The following is a 17,321-nucleotide window of genomic DNA, read 5'->3' as shown; positions in this document are numbered from 1 at the left end:
GAATCACTGGGTTCTTCTCCTGAAACCAATACTATACTGTATGTTAACTAACTTGAATTTAAATACATAAATTAAAAAAAGAGAGACTTAAAAAAAAGATTTATTACATTTATCTATAAAAACCAATAACCTTTATCTTTCTTTTTGCTCAGCAGCAAACTTAGTTTCTGTCTTTCTCTGTGGAAGAAGATAGTCCATTAAGATGGTCAGAAAGAGTGACAGGTTTCAGGTTGGTTACTTCAAGCATAACTCCACATTAACACAATGGTGATGAATTTTTTAAAATGGACCCCAAAATAATTTTAAAAACTTGAGTTAAAAACTTTAATAATGTTTCATATTAATATCTCTCAAAGACATTAGGATTTGGGACTAGAAAAGGCACTTATGGTTGGTTAGCCAGCTATATATTCCACACTGGTACATAATCTGCTGTAACTATTTTATCATTAAAGCTCAGGTTCTTGGATGGTTGACAGCTAGGAATCTAGTAACTTGCTGCAGCGGGATCCTGGACAGTGCACTTAAATGACCTTTTCCCCATTGTTGGGCTGGGTATCTGGAAACATCAATTTCGGTAGAACAGTTGTTCAAAACAGCTGTCTTGAGAAGTAAAAAAAAGAGACTTTTTACTAATGAAGCAAATGTTAACTTTTTTAAAAATTTTAATTTTCTATTTTGTATTTTATCTCCCTTCTAGTCTTTTTTTTTTTTTTTTTTTTTTTGTGCAAATGTTAGTGTTAATACCCCACTTGTAGCTCAGATGTTATCCAGCAACTTCTGCTTCAGTGGTCAAAACACTATCACGATGATCAAACCATTGCAGTTATTATTAAGGTAACTATCAAACGAGCTATGCCTGTACTCTTTCTATTAATTCAAGCAAACATTTATTGCATATGTACTCTTTCTGGCATTAAGTGTTGAGTTTCATACAAAATGGTCAGTAGACAATTACAAAGCCACTGTGCATCAAATCTGGGAATAATCTGTAAGGTGTTAGTCACTGCACTGAAATAACACAACTAAAGAACATCAGTGAAAACAGGCTGGTCCTTCTAACACAAAGTTATCATAATAAATGCTAGTGATAAGATGAGTAAAGAATTATACACTGACAGCTTAGACAGAATTCCAGAACGAAGGTATCTCCTAAAACCTAAGTGAATTCAGGACAAATATTCAAAAAGTACTTGCAAACAAAGCTGGAAGAGTAGGGCCTGTCAGCTACAGGAGGTCCTGCAAGCTTAAAAGTGTAAAGAGCTGGAAAAAACTTAGGTAGACAAAGAAAGACAAATACCTCATGATTTCACTTATATTTAGAATCTAAAAACAAATGAACAAACATCTCTTAAATACAAAGAACAAACTGGTGGCCACCAGAGGGGAGGTGGTAGGGGGATGGGTGAAATAGATAGAGGGGATTAAGAGGTACAAACTTCCAGTCATAAAATAATGAAGTCAGGAGATTAAAAGTACAGCTCTCTGCCTGTTCTCTTAAACAATGTGTTTATGAACAACTTCTAACCAATTCTAAAACTACACTTTTTTTGCATTTCTGTAAATAGAATGTGTGGTCCTTAAACGTGTAAAGGCACTTATCTTCAACTGCAGTGGTACTCTCCAAACCAGTGGTTCTTAAAGTGTGATCTGGGGACCCCTGCGGGTTTTGAAGATACTTTCAAGGGCGTCCACAAAATCAAAACTATTTTCATAACACTAAAAGGTTACTGTATTTTTCCACACTCATTCTTTCCCAAGTACAGAAGAATTTTCCAGAGCTTATATGATTATTCACAAAGAACAGGTCTACTCTTGTTTTTTTTAAAAATGAATAGATATTTTAACAATTTCTCAGTTTTAACTTCTAATATGGTAAATATCAATAGATATAACTCATATAGACACAAGCTTTTAGGGTCCTCAATAAACTTAAAAAAACGTTTGTTTATTTACTTAGAGAGTACACAAGTGAGGGGAGGGGTAGAGACAGAAGAGAGAGGGAATCCCAGGTAGGCTCCACACTGACAGCGTGTGGGCTCGATCCCACAAACTCTGAGATCACGACCTGAGATGAAATCAAGAGTCAGATGCTTAGCCAACTGAGCCACCCAGGCGCCCCAAATCCTCAGTGGTTTTTTTAAGTGTGTAAAAGGGTGCTGACAGCCAGAAAGTTTGAGAACCACTGCTCTCAACAGACTAGTGCAAGAATGCCTGAAGTGCCCAATAAATGATTTATACCTCTTCAGACATATCCTCAAGAGTATTATTTCAGATCATCTCCATACTTCGAATCAGCCAGCAAATTTAGTAGCCAGGCTACAGTGTACATGACCATTCACTACCTCACTACTGAAGATTGAGGGTCATTTAAAACCCATCACTTGTGATTTATTTATTTTTTATTATTTATTACTATTTTTAATGTTTATTTATTTTTGAGAGAGAGAGACAGGGTGAGGGTGAGCCGAGGAGGGGCAGAGAGAGAGGGAGACACAGAATCCAAAGCAGAGCTTTGGACAGCTCTAAGCTGTCAGCACAGAGCCCAACGTGGGGCTCGAACTCATGAACCATGAGATCATGACCTAAGCCAAAGTTGGATGCTTAACTGACTGAGCCACTCAGGGCCCCCTCCCTCATCACTTATGATTTAAAACCCATTTAACTGTGATTAAGAAACTATTTCATAGGATTTGAGTAATACTTTAAAATATAGAAAGATATATCTTTAATATACAAGGATTTATCTTAGTGTATACTACAAAAAGTTTCAATCACTTTACTATTTTTGGGGGGGTAAAGTTGTTTTACTTCAACCGCAACCAAAGAAAAATATATAAAACAAAAATATGACTGCAATTTGTATGTTCTTTTAAATAAAATAGAAAGCATGATGTGACATGTTTTCTAAAATTATGCCAGGAAAACAATATGATTCTGTTTCTGTGATAAAATGCAATGTTTTGGATGTAAGAAGCACAAATTATAAAGGTTTGTCAAGCAGGTCTACAGAAATATAAGGAAAGTCAATCCAAGTTTGCTTTCCTTTCTTGTAAATGTGTTTTAAGTTATATGGTAAGACACAGAATTCATTTGTAAGCAGCAATTAAGATAACAGATTACTTTTTGAGGGAAGATTAGTATGCTAATTTTAGAAGGCAAATATTGCTTAGTAAATATCCAGTCTCTTACAGATTAAAGCACTCAACTGAATGGTATGTTCTAACCATTTAGAGTGCTAAAAGAAAAGGTCTTGAAAGAAAAGACAACGTTAAGGAGCTGAAACACTAATATCATAGTACCTGTATCAATGGAAAACTGTGTCTTTAAGTTCTAGTGTAAACAATAAGATGAGACACAATCTGTAAAGGATATACAATTGCTTTTGTTAGGAATGCATTATTTGGGCAGAGAGCTCCCTAAAGATGTAGGCATGCTTTGAAAAATCGTTGGATTTACTTTGATTTTACTGAATGTATAGGCTGAAGCTCAGTGCAATAGAAAAGATTTCTGTTGTTTTCTAGATACAAGTGATACCGGTGTCTAAATATCAAGCTCAGTAGAATACATCTGCCAAAGATCTTACTAAATCTTTATATAGAGCGGAGATATACCATCAAGTATCAACAGAACCCAACACAAAGGGTTCTCAAAACTACACAGCTCAATACCCAGTGCTCATCACAAGTGCCCTCCTTAATCCCCATCACCTATGCCCCTCTGGTAACTATCAGTTTGTTGTCTATAGTTAAGAGTTTGTTTCTTGGTTTGCCTCTCTCTTTTTTCCCCTATGATCATTTGTTTTGTTTCTCAAATGCCACATATGAGTGAAATCATGTGTCCAACCTGTTTTATTATGGCTATGCATTCTGGTTTTGGCACAAATCATTTATTTAGTCTTTTGACTAGATTTATTCAGGCTTTGGATATAATCAATCTATCAGCACTAAAATAAAGCTGAATGCAATTCCTTTCTGGGCTAGAAATACACAACTGTATCTACTAAGCAAAACTAGCATGTGGTTAACTGAAGAAACGGTGAGCAGGATGAATAGGATTGGGAACTAAAACTGACTGAGGTCATCAACTCACTATAGTTGACCGAGGTATGGTAATTGCAGCAATACAATCAATTATTTTATGCTCCTACTGGGTCAGTCATTGAAAAAAACACTCAGCATAATGAATTCCAGAATGGAGAGCAGGCATGAATGAATCCTTTCCTGTGTGAGTTATGCATGTGGTGCCATATAGATTAGCACTGGACAAGGGGTGAGGAGGAGACCAAAGGAAAGATGAACATAATCTATAAGATAAAATTAAAAATGCACTTGGGGGAGTAGAGCTATGGATTACTAGGTACTAGAGGAAGCAGACCATCTATTTGTTAAGGCTACTGGAGACAGTTTGGTTCATTTTGAACAAATAGATAAGAGGCACAAGCAGTGATACAACAAACAGGTCTCTCAATTAGACTGTCTTTGAAATGATCAACAAAATGAGAGTCTTTGAAAAGATCAGGTTCCTGACTGCAGAAACATGCAGTATGTATAAAGAGTGTAAAGAAGCAGGTGCCTGAGTGGGAAAAGGACTAAGTTGTTTAGATGTTGCCAGGACAGGACTAAAAGCACTGAGACTCCAAGTAAATAAAAGTACTGTCCGTCACTAGAAATGGCCACTAGAATCAAAATGAAATACATTCTCTACAAAACACGTAACTATTAGCACCAAGTTCACCTGGGTGACTAGGGCTGAAGTTAGTCAACACTCACTTCTGAAATCCAGGACCTTAAAGAGGTTGCTTCCCCCATCACCACTTTTACCCTTGTTTTCTTTCAGAATTTCCAGGAATCAATGCTTCCAACTGTTCAAAATTACAATGTATATGATGAGTATAATGTATTTGTGTTTATCTTTCTATTCTATGGCTTTAGGCTTATGGTTAAGGGAGACTTAAGTGAGCGTGGAAACTGGAAACAAAGAAACTTTTCGCCTATTGCCCATTTCCATTTTCGCCTGGGCATCCCCAGAAAAAGCCCTTTTGGGGTTCTAACCTCTCAGATCCTGTTGTGTGCGAGCACCACCCATGCTCTGCCTCGGCATTCGAAGAGAAGTTCTCAATGGTGTATGTCTCTGTTCATCCAGGTAAGCAAGGTCCTCCAAGTGGGCAGAGCTTGTGGCTGACAAGACAGAAAAGTTTAGTCAGAATACGTAAGCTTAGAAAACTTTCAGTTAGTCTGTACCTCCCAAACTTGGGAATCAGAGATTACTCCAGCATATATATTTACCAGGAGTTTTGCTGAACTCAATGTCCTCACCAGTGTCTAGAACATGTGCCAGGGGAAAAAAATGTCAAGAGTCGTCTTCAGCTCCTTCATCACTATCAATTGCCTGAGCTTATGAAGAGGACTGGCAATAAGTTAGCAAACACATTAGTACTCGATAACAAAGATTATTAGTTTTTGCTTCTTTTGGGTCACAAATGCCATTTGTAGAACAAGGTATAAACGTCATCATATTGAGCTGTAAGAAAAACATGAAGTTCTATTTTCAACATTTTCCCTTCATGTTCAAGAATGAAACATGAAAACATTCTGAAAACATTTTTCACCTGTATGTATATATTAGAAAGATGGGCACCTGGGACAACAGACTGAGAACTGCTAAAGAGCATTTAGGGAACTGTCAATGTCCATGAATTCTAAAAAGCACTTTGTTGCCCTCTGAACATAGGTAATAATGGTCTCCCATTGAATGAAGAAACCCTTTAACCCAGGCACAACACAGAGAGAGAAAATGGCACAAGAAAGGGGGATAAATGGGTATTGGCACTGCTGTATACTGAGAGCTGTTGGGTCCATTCACAATAAACCAAAAAATGAAGAAATTAAGAATCAGAAAGTGCTGGGCACAAAAATAGTTTTTAACAACAACAACACAACCCCCAAACTTCTGTCAGAAAATAATTATTTAGAGCTTATAAATTATTAATGAAACTGTTGATTCAATCTGTTGCCAATTATGTAAGATACTGTGTCGGGGGTTACTCAGTTATTCAATGACAATTATTTACCCAGAGTTTACTGTGTGCCAGGCCCTGTTTTTGATGCCCTCCCTGGCTTAGCTGCCAGTTTGCCTCTGGTGACTGTTTTGAGTGGGTGAGAAGAAACAAACTGAGATCATTCTTGGCTGGAGAGCTCTAATGAAGTATTGTCCACATCCCCAATTGAGATAAGACACAAACAACAATACACAGTGGATTATGACTAAGTGGCACAAAGAAAGTCACAAAGTGCTCTCTGGGCTGAAAAAGGGAGTGAAAAGACAGATAAAACAGAAAAGAGAGGAAAACGGAAAAGAACAAGAGAGAACATGTGCCATTCCCCTCATCCTTCAACTAATGCAATTAGCTTAGTTACTTGGGTCTACTGGAAACCGAGATGACAGGAACTTAACTAGATCACAGATATACTTTCTATGAGGAAATAAAAGTCTCTGGAAGCTAGTCTAGGGAACTAAACCAAGAAAGGAAGTCAGATGCCATGTTACACATCAGTGGGAGAGTCTCAGAGGAATAAGAGATAACCTTGATTTCCGCATTCTGAAATTAAAACTATCCAGAATAGATAACTATTTAATCTTTTATTTAAAAACACTGGAGACAATGACTCTTATACCATTCCCACTGGGAGAGTAACAGAGGAATAAGAGATAATCTTGATCTCTGCGTTCTGAAATTAAAACTATCCAGGAAAGATAACTGCATGATTTTTCATTTAAAAACACTGGGGACGATGACTTACACCATTCCCACTGGTACTCTAATGTGGTTCTGTGAATTAGTTCTTTCTGAAGTTTAATAGTGTCTCTCCTGCTTTAATCAAAGTCTGTTTTGTTTGGTTCTTCATATGTGTAGCTATCCCCCACCACCCCCAAGGGGGGGAACCCTCAGAGGTCCCATTCCCATAGAGCTCTCCTTGGAGCTCAGAAATATTAGCATCAGCTGAGCAGGGCTCCTTTCACAGAGATCGGAGTTTCAGCTTTGTGGGGCCTTTCTTCCAAGTTTCTATAGTTTAACAATCCCACCCTCCTCTTGTTCCACAGGCTCAGAGGTGGTAGCTGCTTCCGGCAGTTGCCAAACCCATACTACCTCTGTGTTTTCTTTTTACCTTTCCAGTTCATTTAAACATAGTCTACCATTCTTTATATATTGAATTTTCTGTTAAAATAACTGTGGTTCCTGCCTCCTGGCTAGCCCCAACTGGTACAGAATAGAAAATAATGGAGAAGCAATCCTTTCAGATATGTATGTTGATAATAAAGCAGCATCACAGAAGGAAGACGTGAGAGGAATCTTAAAGGTCATCTGGTCCGGAGGTCAGCAAACTAAGGCCTGTAGATGAATTCTGGCCTCCTGCCTATTTTTGTAAATAAAGTTTTATTGGAACACAGCCTTGCCTATTCATCAAGTATTCATTTACAACAGAGTTGAGTAGTTGCCAGAGAGGCCATTTTGGCCTGCAAAGTCTAAAATATTTACTAGATGGTCTTTATATACAAAGTGTTTTGACCCTAAATTAGTTAAATCCCCTCATTTTATATATTAGGAGACAGTAGAGTGACTTGTCTGCAGTGAATCACTCATTTATGGCAGAGTCTGGCCTCAAAACCAGCTATCTGGCCCGTCAATCCAGTGAGTGCTATTTGCATTGTACCATCTCTCCCTCTTTAAAGCTAAACAGATTTAATTCTCTCTTAAGAATCTTAGTTTTCATCCTTTCTTCATCTTTGTCACTTTCCCTCAACTCTGTTTTTTATGGCTTCAAAGATAAGTAATCAAACTTGGGCAATAATAAAGACCTTGTATGCAAAGTGAAGAGGCCTGTGATTGCAGGCTAATAAATCTCTAGGCTTCAAATATTTTCCACAGTAAGAAACAAAAGAACAAATAAAAGCCCCAAATTTGTAATTTTTTTTAGTAAGAAAAAATATGTAAAGTTACTTTCTAAAGCTGATAAACTGAAGAGTAATATGAAAGAAGTATCAGTGACAATGAGAATCTTTTACTCACATTAAAACACAATGCAAACAAAACCTTAACAGGTGGATGAGTGTTAAGTTTTGAATTACCGTTATGGCAATATTTGATGGCACATTATATAATTTTAAAGCAAGGTTCTCTTATTAAAATGGTTCTATGTGCCAACACACTAACATGGTTTGATACATTTTAATAAAAAGACGTTTATTTCATTAACAGTGGGCAGAACGATAGAGAAATATACAACATGGAGTGGAGCAAAAAGCTGTGTTAAGAAAAAAAAAAATCCCAGGGTCTTTCTTTTTTCTATATTATGTTCATCTATGACTCTTTTAAAGGGAGCTCTATACTTTGAGTACAGATTTGAGCAACAGTTAGATAATCCATTCTCATTTGTCTTTAATGGAAAGATCTGGCAGGTACTTTTAGCCACAGCCTAGTTTTCACAGGGTCAGCTTTCTCTTCAAAGAGCTGCTGGCAACATTTGTTAAATATAAATGGTTAATGTGAACTTAACAAGTTTTGCTAAACTAATCTTCACCATCACAATTCCTAGGAAAATGGACATCAATTGTTCTACTGCTTTATTTCACAAGATCAAGAAATGTCATAAATATGTTTTGGAATGAGCACATGTCTCACTTTCAGCCAGATGACATTAGGGGAAAAAGACAAATACTACAGTCACTGAATGAACAGTTCATTCCTTCACAAATCCAAATACTCATAGGCAAACAGTGAACTAAGGAAGAGCAGTGATCTTTGGTATTAAGGGCTATAGCTCTGAAGCCCTGATTCAGGGCACAGATTTGAATCAGCCGATGGGGAACTATTGTTTTAATCAGGATTGCAAATACATTTTATTTAGTGTTACTTACATCTATTAAAACATTTGTTCTTTTTCTTATGTTAGCAATTAAAATCTTTTTTGTTGATATCTGAATCTATAACAATTTTCTTTATCAAATATTCCAATATTTTTTCACAGCCTTTCTTCTTTATTAAATCATAATTCTCCTTAGTCTTATTCTGTTTCTCACTGCTTAATCATTTTCAAAATTCTTGCCCATTATTTAAAGGAATATGAGATAAATATTGGAAAGCTGAGGCAGGAGACCTGAGATTCTGTTAGCTGGGGCTCTGTGTTCTGCTAGTTGTACACATTTACTCTCCCTCATAATCTCTTGAAACTTCTATTTGCAAGCCACTTTCTGAGAGAAAGTCTTCGTCTTAGTTTGTCAAACATCTCAATCTTTGTCACAAAATTTGCTAAGGCTATATTTTCTCTGCTTCCCTGACAGATCCTCTAGTCAAAATTAATTGCTTCTCCCCTTTAGCAACCACATACATATATTGCTAATTAGGACCTATGTTATTCAGCAACTTGCTTACATGGCTGTCTTCCCTTATTATAGTAGGTTCTTGAGGGTGAGAAAGTAATGTCTGATTCATCTTTGATAACCCTATCCCCTCAGAGTAAATCAGAGTACCATGCACATAATGCTTAATATAGAACTGAATTCCAGACTGGTCCTACGTAGATTTAGATATATCTGGCTCTGTCCTCACCCTCTTCATTGCTCTGTTTAATGCTTAACAGACATCACTATGATAATATGCTCAGCTCCAATGATGTTCATATAACCAACCTTCCTTCCTCCCTCCCTCCCTCCTTTCCTTCCTTCCTTCCTTCTGATCCCTCTTCCCTCTTCTATTTTTTTCTAAAGTACATATCGCTTTCTACCATGCTATATAAATTACTTACTTACTAAGATTATTTTATTTGCCCTGGCTAGAATGTAAGGTCCATGAGGGGGGAATTTCTGTTTTGTTTACTGATGATTCTCAAGTGTTTCAAATAGTGCCTGGCACATACATGCTCAATAAATGCTTGCCTAATAACTGAATAATTGTATTTAATATACACTTTGTGTTTGACTACATTTAAATGATCAATGAATAAAAAATTAGGTTGTGTCTTATGGGGTTATTTGAAAGCTAAGGATGAAGCAGGTGGCTATAGCAACAATGCCTTGCACATCATCATCACATACAAATACCAATGACAGGTCTATAGGGACACACATATCCCCACCTCATAGTGGTACTCTTACTGTGAAACTGTGCTGGCCAATTTTTCTGAGATAATTTCATCAAGTTAATACTATATTTAATGAACACTTTCCAGATACAAGCATAGGAGATAATTAGGTAAGTCGAAGTGAACTGAAGAAAGAGGAAAAACAAATCTACTTAAAAAATTTTATGTGAAAAGAAAATGTTTTTAAAAAGTAAACTTCTATGTAAAATCTATCTCTAAGTAAAATCTATGTCATTAAAGGTCCAAGAGGGAAGTGGAAAAAGGGAGCACATATATATACATATATATATATATATTTTTTTTTTGAGACTTCATAGGATTGGAACAGCTGACTCATTTATAGAACATTTAACTGACATACTTTTTTGAAGTCAAAATAACTTAAATAAGTGGGAAGAAAAAAAAAATCCAGCAGACATTTGGTACAAAACATTCCAGAGGCAACTCTATATTGAGTATAAAACCCGTTTGAATTGTTTCTTCTTAGATCAGGTGTTACTAGTGCAAACAGGTTTTAGTAGCACAATTATCATTCTGGCTGACCTGAGCAGGGATCTTGGATGACATTGTCTGCTACAGCCTGGGCAAGAAGCCACTCTGCTGTCCTTATGCCCTTGATTCATAAAGCCAACACTCTGACTGCTGAAAAGCCCATTTTTTCCTCTTTATAAAATCCTCATTAAGCTTCTGATTGGATTCATCCAAATCCCCCATGATTCCGATTTTGCATTTACCTGATTCTTAAGATCCTTTTCTTAGGAAAATGTGCAGCTCCAAACATTAACAAGTAGATGGTGAGAGTTTATATTGTAACTGACTTCTGCTGCTTATAATTCCTTGAAGACTCCTCATTTTCACACAAAGCCCTGAGGACAGCTGCTGCAAGCGAACATTTCCTGCTTCCCACATCCCTCTAATTCACAGCCAGTCTCCTTTTAAGACATCCAGGATGACCAGAGACATCCTACTCTCTGATAATTTCTGCCATGCAACCGCAAATCCACAAGGTTCTCCATTTCCTTCCAACTACAAAGGGCTTAAAAAATAAACATGCAGTAGTGGTTCACATTTTGAAAACAATAAAAGACAGTAGTTTTTATTTTTCATATCTTAGAATTTTAATTTAAAGGTGTATGAACATCCAAATTTATATTCAGAAAACTAAGCTTAAGACTTAATGCTACAGATTGCCCATACTTACCTTAATCACTTTATCATTGGAGAGGGGAACTAGGTAGAAAGGGAAGGCTTTTCCTTTTTCTTTTGTATTTTTTGGCTTGAATTTGAATTTTTATTTGATTTGCATATTTATTATGTAACACACATGATTTTTTTTAATTTCTAGAATATGTCAGCAGGAACCACTGGGAAAGGAAATTATGGCTCATTTTTGTTTTGTTTTCTTCCTTGTTATTTCTCTATATTAAAAAAAATCTAATAAATGCTATTTTTTAAGGCAAAAAAGAAGAAACTCTCCTAAACCATTTTCTCAACTCTACTGATACCTGATGATTCACTCCCTATAATACTGCATAATACCCCACAAGCTTTTAAAGAACTATCTTCTCTAACTCCTGGCTCTCCTCCTTCAGTCCATCCTATACAAATGGCTATTCAGCCATTTTCTAAACAGCATATTTGATAGTATAGCTCCTGCTTATACTCCTGACTAGCAACAAAATAAACCTAACATTTATCATCAGAGCATATAAGCTCCTTGGTATCACCTTCAACATCATTTTCTACTATTTCTTCACTGTATCCCACGGTTTGGTCATGCTGAAATAATGTGCCAACTTCTTTAACTTCTTAGTAACTCCTTCCTCTTTTTTCTGTGACTTCTTATTTGTCCTTCTCTGTGATGTCTTCTATTCCTCTCCACCCTTTCCCTTTGCACTCAGATGCTTCCCTCCTCTGTATGATACTTTATAAATTACTGTATTATTTATAAATATACCAAAATTACTGTAAATTTGACGCTGACTATTTTACCAACACAACAATGGTTGTCAATTAGAATTCCATCCTGTAATTCTCCATAAAATTCTTATCTTAATATTTGCTGAAGTCAGTGTCCCAAAGAATATGCAAAAACTTTCTTTAAGTCTAAGTGTAGCCACAAATATATTGATGCTTATAAGCGGTAAAGTTTGTAAATGGCAGTTAGCAAAAAATATATCACGAGAGGTAGTTTAGAAGCCATCCAAATTCATAAATTAGATGACAATTCCCTGAAAATTGAACATAACTTAAAAGATTTTATTAAGTAACTAGGATATCAGTTCTTACAAGATAAAATTCTAAATAAACAAGAATCTTACAATCCATGTAAATGAAAGAGTGTACTCTTCGCCTACTACTCTTGCTTCCTTTGTGAAGTTTAAAAAAAAAAAAACAACATTTCAAATGGCAAACTTTTTTTTAACCTGGTGATTAAAATACCTGGTATAGAAAACTGGGTTCTATTCTCTGTGATAGAGCTTAACAGTTAATTTCTCCAACATGTATTAGAGAAATAATTGGTGACTCACTGATACTTCTGAAAGCTGCCTTGTGCTGATTTCTAGAAAGCAGTAGTGTTAGAAAACCTTAGAGGGAAGAATTATATCTGGCTAATTAGTCCTGGACAACTCTTTGTACACACTAGTATCTGCATAGGGTAAAATAATAAATCTACAGATATTTATGCTCAAGAAGGGCAAAGTGGGTGATGGGCATTGAGGAGGGCACCTGTTGGGATGAGCACTGGGTGTTGTATGGAAACCAATTTGACAGTAAATTTCATATTAAAAAAATAAATAAAATTAAATACAACTTAAAATGTAAAAAAAAAAAAGAAGGGCAAAGTATTTTATAATTTCTCCAGTAAAGAGAGGACAAGAAAGCTTATATTTCTGTCTTCTACTAAATGCTCCATGCCCTTCTCAAATAACAGAGCCAGAACTTTCTTAGAAATCACTGTAGCTTAAATAAATTGGGATGTACCATTAAGGTTGGTAGCTATATTTCCCCAATTTTATGTAAGCAAGGGTTTATATGTTTCTCTCCTGGAAAGACTGAATTTGCCTGGCCCTTTCTAAGTTATAGCATTCTAAAGTATAATATGACATCATCCCTGGGGACCAACATATTCCAAAGAACCTAGGAGGGAAAAGTTTTTTGCTACTATGTAAAAATGAATAATCTTGAAAAATACATATTAAATTGTCTACACTTACTGATCTTCCAGATGAGCCATCACCACATAATCACATGTGATGACTGATGCTGATGGTCTCCCAGAGGACAGAACAAAGAGTAATGTTTTAGAAAAGTACAAAAAGGCAAGAAGCATCACACTATTATCTGCATAACATAAATCATTACACCTGGGAAATAAGAGCTCTTAACTATAATAGGTATTTTATTCTTTTGTGTCCGTGAGATAAACCTTTTAGGCATTCACCGAGCAAGTAAGAAAGACAATCACGACTATGATTTCGTATTAGGGACAAAGTGTAGATGATGCTGCATTTTGAAAATGCCCGACTGCCCAACTATCTGCAAAAGCTCCTGGTCTGACTTATTCTCTCTCTTTTTTTTTTTTTTTTTACTTTATTTAAAAAACTTTTATTTATTTCTTTATCTATCTATTTACTTATTTAGAGAGAGAGAGAGAGAGAGAGAGAACTAGTGAGCGCATGCATGTGCGTGGCGCAGGAGCAGAGGGAGGAATCTTAAGCGGACTCTACGCATGCCTGCATGCCTGCCTCACTCTCATGACTGAGATCATGACCTGAGCTAAGATCAAGAGTCAGACGCTTAACCGATTGAGGCACCCAGGCATCCCTTGACATTCCTTTCTGACTTTCTGACTGAGCCTGCTAGTAGTGTCTGAGTTCTTCTTTAGCACTTGTAGGTACCTGGTGATTCTTCTACGATAGGATGGATATGGTGGAAATATTGAGGTCATGGACTGGGAAGCTAAATTCTTGCCTGCCTGCCTCTCCTTCAAACTATGGATGATGATTTCTAATAATATAAATTCTACTGAAATACTCTTCAATTTAATGTTTTTTTTTAAACTAATGTTTTTAAAAACCACAGACTGAAATCTTTTCAAAGACTTCAGATATGAAAAAAATACTTTTAGAAATTCAACCATACACTTTACAGGTTTTACTTATGATTTTGTGAGTATTTTTACACATTTTGGGAGCAGAATCACCACTTGAGCATGAGCCTTCCCCCAGGTTCAAAAAGATATCCACATGCATATTAGCCACACAAAAGAACAGTCAAAGAAGATGAATAGAAAATTCTGTTAAAGCAGAATTTACTTTCATTTCAGTATACACGCCAGTAAAATGGTTAATTTTTAAAAACTCTTACCTGCTACTGAATTTGGCCGTGGCATAAGATACAGAGGAATAGACTGTACTGACTGCGATAGAACAGTTTCCAAATTCCTCTCAGGGATCTTATTCAGACTATAGGTGGAAGCCGTCATGTTTTCATCTACTCGATACAAACACGAATCCATACTGGATTTTTGAGACTGCCAAGGTTTCAGGTTTCCTCCAGATCCTAATTCTTTACTGCTTTCCCCAACATATTTTGTGCGTTCCACGTTTTCAGAATAGCTTGTCAATGTAGCTAAAAAAGAGAGTAAAACAAGTTAAAAAAAAACAAAACACCCATAAACCTAGAGATTAATTTCTTCATTATTATCCAAATTCGTGACTAGATAATAAGAGCAGTAGTAATATTTTTTTAAAAGTTGCTGATGATCATTTCATCTCCACCATGAAGTTTAAATAATCAAAACCAAAATATAACGATCTCCTACATATTCTCTCTCACATCTCTCATACATTTAGTTTAACAACTCTCTCTGAATGGAACTAAACAAATTTGTATATCAATGCTAAAAGATCTAAAACTAGGACCTATGAATGTGAAAAATTTCAGAATTTCATCAAAAAGGGAATTTAAAGAATTTTCATGGATTGCTGGAAAGCCCCACAGTTCTCAAAAAGATCTTTATACTCTTTTTATCCCACATTTTCCTCTCCCTCATTTAAATTTATTTCCTTTCACATGTAATAATGAATTAGAAAAAAATAAGAGGTCTTAAGTAGATGCTAACATAGGAGAAATAATCTGTCCAAATAAGGAAACAGTACAGGACTTTCTTGTACAGCTACCCTCTGTAGCTCTAACCCTAGATGTCCCTTAATGAAATCAAACAAAAACAAAAATCTAGAATTTTATCTAGTCTTACCATTAATTATAAACAGGACTTAGAAACATTTTCATTAAGCCTTGAAATGCAATGGTTAACAACAATAAAATCTAGATTATAAAAATCTTAGCAATAATTATAAGAATAAAACAGGTCATTCTAGGAGAATTTATTTTTATTTTTATTTATTTTTAAAAAGTGTTTATTTTTGAGAGAGAGAGAGAGTGAGCAGGGGAAGGGTAGAGAGAGAGTGAGACAGAATCCCAAGCAGGCTCCACGCTGTCAGCGCTATGGGGGCTCAATCTCACAAACTATAAGATCATGACTTGAGCCAAAATCAAGAGCTGAATGCTCAACCAACTGAGCCACCCAGGTGCCCCATCCCTGGAGAATTTTTAATGTTAGTTCATATTCTCTTCTTACATCTTCAATGTACCTATTATTAAAAGAAGAGACCTAAGTTTTTAAGGTAATTTCCATGGTGCCTCTTTGTGAGGTTTTCTCTGTGGAAATTTAAATGGGAGTTCTGGGTTTTGTAGTAACAAAGGTAAAAGATGAGCTAACAAATGGTTGCCTTCCAGCCTTTTTGCTCTTTACAATAATACATCTGAGAATTAAGTGCTGCCAAGTGGTCTTGGTATCCTCACTGATACCAAGAGAGCCCAGTTCAATGGCAATATCTCCCTGTCAACTCCATCAGGGAGGGCAGTCATCGTTACGCTTCTGACAGATGACAATGTTCCCCATCCTTGCCTAGTCATGACAGGTCCTTTTTAATATATTGTCCCTGTTATCTTTTATATAAGGTTGGACTCAATTTGTTAGAATTTTGTTAAGGACTTTCATATCTTGTTCATGACACATGCTGGTCTGTAGTTTACTTTTTATGTAATGTCTTTGTCTGGTTTGGTGTGGAGGTAACATTGGCCTCATAAAGTGTTCCTTTCACTTCAACTTCTTGAAGCAGTTTGTGTAGAAATGGTATAATTTCTTCCTTAAGTATTTGATAGAATTTACCTGTCAGGGCATCTTTCTCTTGCAGGAAAGTGTTAAACAACAAATTCAATTTATATTTAACAGCTATGAAGTTATTCAAGTTATCTCTTTCTTCTCGAATGAGCTCTGGTCATTTGTTATTTCAAGGAATTTGTCCATGTCATGTAAACTGTCAGATTTATTGGCATAAAGTTGCTCATGACATTCCCTTATCCTTTTAATGTCTGTGGGTCTATAATGATAGACTCTCACATTCCTGATTTTGGCAATTTGTATCTTCTTTTTCTCCTGGTTAATATGGCTAGGGGGTTATTAATGTGATTTTCTCAAAGAACCAGCTTTCAGTTTCATTAATTTTCTCTATTCCTATTTTATTGATTTCTGCTCTTTATTATTTCCTACTTTGCTTACTTTGATTTGAATTTCTTTTTTTTGGTGTTGCTGTTTCTTAAGAAGTTTAGTTCACTAATGGAATAAATTTCTCTTTTCTAAAATAAGCATCTAATGCTATAAATTTCCTTCTAGGCACTTGTTTAGCTGCATTCTAAAAATTTTGAGGTTTTGTTTTCACTATTTTTCAATTAAAAATATTTCTAAATTCCAATGTGATTTAAAAAAATTTTTTTTAAATGTTTTATTATTTATTTTTGAGAGAGACAGTCAGAGCATGAGTGAGGAGGGGCAGAGAGAGAGGGAGACACAGAATCTGAAGCAGCTCCAGGCTCTGAGCTGTCAGCACAGAGACTGATGCAGGGCTCGAACCCACAAATTGCGAGATCATGACCTGAGCCAAAGTCGACTCTTAACTGACTGAGTCATCCAGGTGCCCCTCCAATGTGATTTTTTTTTTGACCCAAGTATTATTTAGAAATATGTTGTTTAATTTCTAAGCATTTGTGAAATTTCCTGATATTTTTCTTTAAAAAAATTTTTTTTAATATTTATTTTTGAGAGAGTGA

At 35.8% G+C, this 17,321-nt stretch overlaps 1 protein-coding gene across 14 annotated transcripts in view; it reads right to left on the bottom strand.

The window, feature by feature from the left end:
- Positions 1 to 17,321, bottom strand: part of TANC2 (tetratricopeptide repeat, ankyrin repeat and coiled-coil containing 2) — a 365,567-nt gene that overhangs the window by 117,346 nt on the left and 230,900 nt on the right. For all 14 annotated transcript variants that reach the window (XM_053211751.1, XM_027047991.2, XM_053211753.1 and 11 more), the window contains 2 exons: positions 14,514 to 14,777; positions 5,055 to 5,180 (listed from right to left, as the gene is read on the bottom strand). In XM_053211751.1, the coding sequence (XP_053067726.1) occupies positions 5,055 to 5,180; positions 14,514 to 14,777 (390 nt within the window). The remainder of the gene's footprint in view (positions 1 to 5,054; positions 5,181 to 14,513; positions 14,778 to 17,321) is intronic.

The sequence above is a fragment of the Acinonyx jubatus genome, chromosome E1 (genome assembly GCF_027475565.1).
Source record: "Acinonyx jubatus isolate Ajub_Pintada_27869175 chromosome E1, VMU_Ajub_asm_v1.0, whole genome shotgun sequence".
Classification (NCBI taxonomy): domain Eukaryota; kingdom Metazoa; phylum Chordata; class Mammalia; order Carnivora; family Felidae; genus Acinonyx; species Acinonyx jubatus.
The sequence above is the reverse complement of the archived record's forward strand: the minus strand, read 5'-3'. Positions and strand labels throughout refer to the sequence as shown.